The sequence below is a fragment of the Nothobranchius furzeri genome, chromosome 8 (genome assembly GCF_043380555.1).
Source record: "Nothobranchius furzeri strain GRZ-AD chromosome 8, NfurGRZ-RIMD1, whole genome shotgun sequence".
NCBI classification, from domain to species: domain Eukaryota; kingdom Metazoa; phylum Chordata; class Actinopteri; order Cyprinodontiformes; family Nothobranchiidae; genus Nothobranchius; species Nothobranchius furzeri.
In genome coordinates this window covers 38,883,953-38,893,085 of record NC_091748.1, presented here as the reverse complement: position 1 = coordinate 38,893,085, position 9,133 = coordinate 38,883,953, and the positions used below count along the sequence as shown (strand labels likewise).

The following is a 9,133-nucleotide window of genomic DNA, read 5'->3' as shown; positions in this document are numbered from 1 at the left end:
CTTCTTTCAGCTCTCCTCCCGGTTGGACGTACTTAGAAAACCTCACCAGGGAGGCATCCAGGAAGCATCCTGACCAGATGCCCGAGCCACCTCAACTGGCTCCTCTTGATGTGGAGGAGCAGCGGGTCTACTCTGAGCCCCTCCCGGATGACCAAGCTTCTCACCCTAAGGGAGAGCCCAGACACCCTGTGAAGAAAACACATTTTGGCTGCTGTTTTATTTTCTCATACACTATGGTGGTCCAAGTGGCCAGGATGTTGCAGCTGCTTGTATCCACCACGACCTCGTTCTTTCAGTCACTACCCAAAGCTTGTGACCATAAGTGAGGGCAGGAATGTAGATCTACACAGATCTTCTGGCCCAGCTCTCTCTTCCTCTATCGATCTTGTGCTCCATCTTTCTCTCACTCGTGAACAAGACATGGAGGTACTTAACTTCCTCCAACTGGGGCAGGACCTCGTCCCCGACCTGGAGAAGGCATTCTACCCATTTGCTTTTCCGATTAAAAAAAGAGTAAGGTTAAAAAAACAACAACAAGAAAACAATGCAGAAATACGTGAAAAATAAATACCAAAGATCCAACAATCACAGTGTTGGATAGAGCTATACTAATTTTAAGATAAATACATTGTGCGCTCTTGCTGTTGCCTCTTGGCCAGGTCGTACATGACACTGGATTTAGTGCACTGCCCCTCACACAGAACACACTGTGCTTGTGCAGCCTCGCTTATAAAGCTTTATTGTTAGTCTGCAGTCTTGAGTATGTTTCTGAGCCAGCCTGCATGTCTGCGTGCAGGCTGCTGCATGCGCAGGCGCTGTGAGCATGTCTGCGTGCAGGCTGCTGCATGCGCAGGCGCTGTGAGCATGTCTGCGTGCAGGCTGAAGGTAGCCCCTCTGGCTGCAAACTTTGGACCAATCAGAAAGCAGCTCTGACTTCCTACAGCAGGAGCGACACAAGTCGACCTGGAGCGCTTTATCTACACACTCTCAGCTTTAAACCAACCCTAACTATGTCTCTTTCACGTCCGGTGACACACGAGACAGCCCGCTGATGTGCTGTTAAAGGGAACGGTCTTTTTCCGAGTGATGACAATGTTGGGTATGTACGTGCCGGACAGATTCTCTCTGAAACCGTCAAACGTCCAGGATGGGATCGGTCTGTACACGGCGAGGCGGGTGAAAAAGGTTGGTAGTTTCAAACCGGAGCTTTTTCACACCTTCAGTCGTCCACAGACAGTATTTAGTTGCCTTAATTCTCACGGTCGCTGTCAGTCTGAACCGAGAGCCCCAGTGACGTGAAGTGCCACGTAGCTACAGGTTTCCCTCCGACTTCAGCAGTAGGACTCATTCATGTGTGGGTAAACCAGCAGACTGGCCCAGATGAGAGCCGTGGGACATGCTTCGGGTCCACTAGGAGCCGGGATGTGTTGGCTTTGTCGTTAACTTTAGTTTTAGCCCATGTGAAGACGAGTAGGAGCTTTCTGAACCCGCCCCTGGAAGCCAGAGGCTGTAATGTCCACTTAAACACGTTTCATAAGGAGGATCCTTCTTATCCACCAGAAACAGACACCATCCCTCACACTGATCTCTGCATGGCAGCCAGGACCCGGTTCTGTTTCCTTCTGGTTAACGGCTCCATGTCTGATGAGTCAACTCTGTTTCACCTCCAGGGAGAGAAGTTTGGTCCTTTTGCTGGTGAGAGAAAGCTTCCCAGTGAGCTGGACGATGGCTCCGACACCAGGCTGATGTGGGAGGTGAACACACACACACACACACACACACACACACACACACACACACACACACACACACACACACACACACACACACACACACACACACACACACACACACACACACACACACACACACACACACACACACATTAATAAGGGAATTTCTCAATAATGGATGTTGTACTGCTAGTGAGCCAGATTGAGTCATGTTTGATTTTTCCATCTTTTCTTGCAGGTTTATGAAATGACGGAAAAAGTGACATTTAGTTCCTTGTTTTTATTGTTATTTAGTTCCACCTTCTCAGTGGCCCAGTGATGTAAGTGTCTGCCCTGAGACTGGGAGATCGCGGGTCCCAGTGCCTCCCGTTTGAAACCCAGACTTAGGGGTTGGGTTGGGGTGGGTTAAACCACCAAAAAGTTCCTACTGCTGCCCCAGGGGGTGGGTCAAATGCCCAGAACAAATTTCACACACCAACTAATGTGTACTTAACTTTTATTTATACTCAAAAATAATAAGGATACAGATTCAAACCAGGGCAGGTTTGTTCAACCTATTCAAACCATAATTGTAAAATAATAATTCCTGCAGGCCATCCATCCATCCATCCATCCATCCATCCATCCATCCATCCATCCATCCATCATCCATCCATCCATCCATCATCCATCCATCCATCCATCCATCCATCATCCATCCATCCATCCATCCATCCATCCATCGTCTGAACCCACTTACGTGGGGTTGCCGGGGGGGGGGGGGGGGTACACCCTGGACAGAGAGCCAGTCCATCGCAGAGCAACACAGAGACACACAGGACAAACAATCGTGCACACACACACACACACACACCTCAGGACAATTTAGACAGACCAATCAACCTAACAGTCATGTTTTTGGACTGTGGGAGGAAGCCGGAGAACCCGGAGAGAACCCACGCATGCACAGGGAGAACATGCTAACTCCATGCAGAAAGATCCCAGGCCGGGAAGCGAGCCCAGGACCTTCTTGCTGCACGGCAACAACTCTAGCCACTGCACCACTGCGCAGCCCGCCAAATAATTAAACAACAAAAAAACCTTAAATTTTTTTAAATAGCAAAAAACTGAAAAATAATTATAATAATAATTTGTTTATGTTTTGCCCAAAGTAATGCCTCATATTAGTAAGAATCTGAACATAAACATGTTGATCAACAACCAGCTGGAAAGAGAAAACCCAGTTGTTCTGGAATCTTAATCTCAGGCCACACAAAACCACCCTAACTCCCTCGAACGCCACTTTAGACATGCCTGGCCTACGGTATATTTTGTGTATATGTGTCCTCTAGGATCAAAATCACTATGTTATTTGAACCTTGAGGGCCATAACAGTAATTTTAGTTTGCCAAGTATAAAAGGCAAATTTATTTTGCTGATTTTTCTGAATGTTAATTTAAAATGAATGGCTTGGTGACACGGTGAAGAACACCAAATACGTAACTTTTTAGTGAAACCACGTTTTACAGCTTTTAAAATCTTTTATTTATTTATTTGAAACTAACTGCAGAACAAAGCAACCAAATAAAATTCCAATGTAAAAAAAACAGCCCAAAAAGGCCTTACACATTCAGGCCAAATGACATAATAATAATAATGACATGATAGCGTAGCATAAACCTCTTAGGCTAACAACATGCTACAAGCTGAAGTGGCTGTGAGGGTTGACTAACGTGTCTACATCACGCCCTCAGCAGAAACATTTAACTGCATCAAATCTGTTCACATTAAGAACAACATGATGTCTATAAAATGCAGCCGTAGGTAAAGGAACAGCTAATGATGCGGCGCTGTTTGTGGTAGCACAAGGCAACATTCAGCAGTCATAGCAATAGCCTCATGCTAACAGGCACTAGCAATGTTAGTGCAACGCCACAGCCAGTGGATGATAGAAATGTAAATAAAATAGTAGTAAAATCATGTTAACGAAAAAAAGATAGAGATAAAAATTAAAGCTTGATCATCGATTACTTTAAAGAGCGAGTCACCCTGCTGCCAGAGTTTCTCTCCACCTCTACACTTCCTGTTTGAAAAATGTTCCTAAGGGAGGCGTCGCCTGGTGGACTGAGAGAGGACCCCTGAGGCAGTGACTGACAACGACTAACAACTACTCTTGTTAAGAATTAGTTTAGTTTTCTGGTAGAAATCAAACATTTAAATCAGAGAACACAGGTGCTTAGACAAGCAGGACTGTGCTGCAGGTCAGTGACCCATGCAGGCTGATTTAATAACTTCATGTGGAGAAGCTGCTGATGAGAACTAGCTTATCTAACACGGGCTCAATAGCCTCTTTTATAAAACTGCTGCCAGTTTGCAGCAGTGCTGAGCTGGCATCAGGGAGCCGTAGGTCGTTCACCACTGGTCATATGTGGCGGTGTTGTGGAGTGATCGTGTCCGTGAACTGTCCGGTGATCGGAGCTCCAACACTTAACGGAGAGAAGCTCCTGGAGCTCAGCAGCGCTCCAGTTGATCATCAAGTGAAACGTACTGCAGTTTTTACTGTTAATGTTTATTGTAGTTTCTGTCCAGAGCTTGGCAGTAACTCCCCACGTGATCATGACACCCCCTTCTGTTGCGCCAAGGCGGAATGTGCATTCACAAGTCTGGCGTTGCAGCAGTATTGCTACCAAGTGTGGCGGAGCGAATCCCGCAAAATTCCCGCATCATTTTGCCGCCATGGCACGTTCGTAAGGCACGGTGGCGGCAGCATTATGCTGATTTGTCAGACTGGCGTGTCTTCGAATAAGGGCTACTGACCGGTGGCCACAAGGAAGGCCAGAGGACAAACCACGCAGGACGATGGTGGCGCAGTGGTTAGCACTGTTGCCTCGCAGCACGAAGGTCGCAGGTTTGAAACTCGGCTGCGGCCTTTCTGCGAGGAGTTTCGTGTTCTCCACATGCATGCGTGGGTTTCCTCCAGGTACTCCAGTTTCCCCCACAGATCACAACATGCCCTATAGGTTATAAACTGTAAGTCGCTTTGGATAAAAGCGTCTGCTAAATAAATAAACATAAACATAAACAAGAAGCAGAAGAGTCACGTCTGACAGCTCCTTGCATTGATGTTGTTTTCTGTTCCAGGTTCGTGGCAGTAAAGGCGATGTGTTGTATATTCTGGACGCGAGTAATCCTCGCCATGCCAACTGGCTGCGGTTTGTCCATCAGGCGCCTTCACAGGAGCAGAAGAACTTGGCAGCCATTCAGGTACATTTCCACTCCACAGACAAGGGATCCTTCAGCTTTATCCTGAAAAACGAAAATTATAAATAATACAGGAAAAACACAGCAGTCAGCATTGATAAATAACAAATTCTTCTTTCAGACTGGAAGAAAAAACATTAGACCAAATTTTCATTTTTTGTACCTATTCAGATGGAGAAATGAGAGTTTAGATGAGATGTTTGGTTGATTTGACTAAAGGTCGGAGTGAGTTTATGTGAATGTGTGTGAACTCAGGATGGAAATGGAAACAACTCGAGTCTACAACCCCAGAAGTAAACAGAACAACGACATCCATACTGACAGGTCTGAACGATTTAGTGATCAAAATGTGTTTATAGTGTAAAAGAGGATGAAATCATTCACTTACTTTATAAAACATGTTGCTTTGACTCTGGAGCCAAATGTTTAAACCATTACAATCTTTTATAAATTGGAGCAATTTGGGTATAACACTGGATAAGGATTGAAATTCTTACAGTAATTTTATAGCTCCAAAAGACTCCAAACTTTTATTAAAATAACCATATTGACAAATCTCGTGCCAGCTACAGGAGCCAGACGGGAAAATCTCAAGAATCTAAAAGAAAAAGGAAAACAAAACATGAAAACACACAAATACACATTCACACACTCATGAATGGATCTGGGAAACCAGACCTCTTGCACTTCTGTTTAAAAACAAAACGGATTACTTTCTCGTGGTGGAAGGAAAGGAATATGAACGCTTTGGTCTTAGGGCCAAGTTCCTGCCATTAATACTCAAACACACAGTGATTGGTTGGTCTAAGGTCACGCATGTGAGCTAAATCTCTGCGTTTCATCAACAGTGACATTTATTGTTTAGTTTTCCTCCTCCTAATCATTATTTATGCACACTTAGAATCCCATAGTTGAAACAAAATGATGGTTTGATTTTATTAACAGGACCTTAGAGGACAGGAAAGTGAATGAAGACATTTTTAAGGTTTTCTGCCTTTGACCTGCGGCCTCGATCAGGCTCTGACTGACGTGTCGGGCTGTAATGAGGTCAACCGTCAGCCAGCTTCCAAACAGACGTAGTGTGATCCCTACGCGGTGATTCTTCAGCGCCATCTCTTTAAATGAAATGCTTTTGATGGTTAGGATGGAGAGAACATCTTCTACCTGGCTGTGGATGACATAGAGACAGACACAGAGCTGCTGATTGGCTACTTGGACAGTGATATGGAAGAAGAGGAGGAAGAAGAGGAAGAAGTCATTAAAGATGAAGATGAGAACAGTAAAGAGGCCAAGCATCTTGTAGAAATGGGTACATTGGGATTTTTTTATTTGTTTCCTTTAAAATTCCAATTATAGGCATTCAATTTATGACTCCCACATGTGGGAGAACAGTTAGATTCTTGTTTCTGCAGCATGTGTGTGTGTGTGTGTGTGTGTGTGCCACCCTGTGTAGAGCTTGTAATAAAGGAGGAGGACCACCCCTGCCTGCTGTGTGAGAGCAGCTTTCCCAGTGAGGAGATCCTGGCTGCCCACCTGCAGAGCCTGCACCAGAGGCCCAGCACGGAGGAGAAGGAGTTCAAGTGCAGGAACTGTGGCAAGAGGTTCCCCATCAAACAAGCCCTGCAGCGCCAGTGGGTTTACAGCTCTGCCACTCTGCTGTTTATCATTAGAACGTGCAATGCATTAACCTTCCATCATTTGATCTCTAAATCTATTTAAATCAATGAGAACTTTCTGAGTTTGTTTAATACTTTAATAATTTAAGCTGTAAATAGCTTCCTGAGGGGGCTCTGTTTGGAGAAATTGGGTGAACATCTTTCTGGATGGATGTGATGTCATCGTAAAATGAAGTTTTTATTATCAATGACCTCAATCAGTTAAAGAATTAGGTCCATTCCTCATCAGCCTTAAAGGTGTGGGAAACCCATTTAATCAACACGTTTGCAATGGTCTTTGGTAGGAATGAATGCCGTGCGAGCCATACTCGGAGAACAATAGCCTGAAAACTCTTGGATCAGCACTGTCGAGTCTGCTGCAGCAGAGTGGCACAGCACAGCATATACTGGAGTCTTATTTCCTGATATCTAGACTTCTTGCCTTGCAGTGTAGATGTTTAATCTCAACAAATCACATAAGCCTGGAGGAGCTTCTGCTGTGTGGTGAAGTTGCTAATGCTAACGGTTAGCCTCTAGAAGAGACGTTCTTTGCTGCGTCCTGGATGCTAAACCAACAACAGCCTTCGCTGTCATGACTCCAGATGAGTGAGTCCATGAATGTTAAGTGACAGTGTGACGTAGACTTTTCAAACCCTACTGGTGTTTCTCAGTGTCGAGGCACCGAACCCTAACCCTCGCTCACGAGGATACTGTCCTTCCTTTGTCATAGACCATGCCTAAATGGAACAGACTTGCATAATGTCACGTGACACGGGAGGTAATGTTATATTTTTATAGGTACAAGTTTCAATATAATTATATAAGGAGCCTTTTACTTTATAAATCGTGTATATATTTGTTAAATTAAATATGTAAACGAGTTACTACCCGCTAACCACCGAAGCTGCAACTACTAACCAACCATAACTAACTGCTTTGGATAAAAAAAAACATTTTAGATATCAACCCGATAACAACAGTTAGTCGACTTACATTTAAACAGGAAATTTGCCCCTGAAATAATAAAAAACACGAGTTTGTTCAGTGTTGCGCTCCTTTAAACAATCCACTTACACCTCTGCCATTGCCACTACCCACAGTAAGGCCATATTGATTTAGCAACCAGGAGAGAGCAGAGCGCATCAAGGCTAGTAGAAGCGTACCATTAGTAGGTAGGACAGGTTCAGGCTTGTGTTATGTGGCGATAAAACATTGATGTATGAGCAGCAGTAGCTCAGAAGGTAGAGTAGATTGTTCAGTAATTGGATACTTCCGATTACCACAGCAGCCCTCGGCTAAAGCCTGAGTCATGCTTCTGCGTCTGCGTCAGTTTGGAGACCCGCAACGCCATTATCCGTCCTTGCGTAGGCCCCCGGCAGGCACGCAAGTACGTACGTAGTCGAGCCCACTTTTCTTAACATCCGTCGAACGAGATGGAGACTGCATGCTTGTGATTGGTTGGTCCAGAAACCTGAGATCACTTCCATCATGACGCCATTCGCCTGTTGTCTGCCTAGTCCTGTGTAGCGGACGGACATCCCACCGACGCCGCTGTCTCCTTTTATGCTCTTGCTGGTATTTTAGCAAGATAAGCATTTCTTCGTCTAGATCACACAGCTGTGGCTACGTTGTAGCTCATCACCACCAGGGTGTGAATGTGTAAAGCGCTTTGGAGTCCTCTGACTGTGAAAGGCGCTATGCAAGTGTGCGTCGTTTATCGTTCGTTCAACATTTTTTACCCACAAAGGAGCAAAACAAAAGCAGTGGAAGAGTCGTGTTGCTGTTAACCAATCAAAGTGAGATGTTAGCATCATATGAATACAAATACGACCCCAAAATCTGCAGTCTTCCGCACCCCCCCCCCCCCCACACACACACACACACTTCTCAACTAACTTCTACCCCCTGAAACAGGAGCGCCAGTGCTTTTTTATTCCACTGAAAAGACTCGAGGCATTCATTGATACTACTCAGCTAATGTGTTGTCATGATGAATGCCTGCTTTAAAACACCGATTTTTGTACTCTTCCACACAACATAATCAAATGTGACACGTGATAATAAATCATTATTCTGATTATTGTTTAATGATTAAAGGGACATTATGGAAGTGTGACAGCCAAAACATGTATAGAAATAATAAATGTCTTCTTCATACATTCTCCTGCAATGCTCTGGTCCTGTAGAATGAGCCCTGGCATTTTTACTGTGATTGCCTGTTTTTGTGTAAAATCACAGAAAAAGCGTGATGCTCGGGTCGAGCAGGCTGCTTCATGCGCGTTCACGCTCAGGCATCGCCCTCCGAACCGTTCTTTGAACGTTGTTCCAGCTGTCATCAGGATAGAAATGTTACAGATACAAAGGACGTCACTGGTGCTTTAGCTCGCCTAATAAGACGTTGGGCATTCGTGCAGAAGACCCAGGTTCGATTCTGGATGTGACCATAGTTTATTTAGAGTTTCGTTTTTACATTAATGGTATATTTTTTACAGTAAGATGCCCAAA

At 44.7% G+C, this 9,133-nt stretch overlaps 1 protein-coding gene across 1 annotated transcript in view; it reads left to right on the top strand.

Annotated features, from left to right (window-relative positions):
- The first annotated feature begins 914 nt into the window (after nucleotides 1–914).
- The window catches only part of prdm5 (PR domain containing 5), a 94,811-nt gene continuing 86,592 nt past the window's right edge, over nucleotides 915–9,133 (top strand). Inside the window, exons 1-5 of the mRNA XM_054734884.2 lie at nucleotides 915–1,185; nucleotides 1,671–1,754; nucleotides 4,854–4,976; nucleotides 6,117–6,282; nucleotides 6,427–6,604. Of these exons, the coding sequence (XP_054590859.1) occupies nucleotides 1,087–1,185; nucleotides 1,671–1,754; nucleotides 4,854–4,976; nucleotides 6,117–6,282; nucleotides 6,427–6,604 (650 nt within the window). The 5' untranslated portion in view covers nucleotides 915–1,086. The remainder of the gene's footprint in view (nucleotides 1,186–1,670; nucleotides 1,755–4,853; nucleotides 4,977–6,116; nucleotides 6,283–6,426; nucleotides 6,605–9,133) is intronic.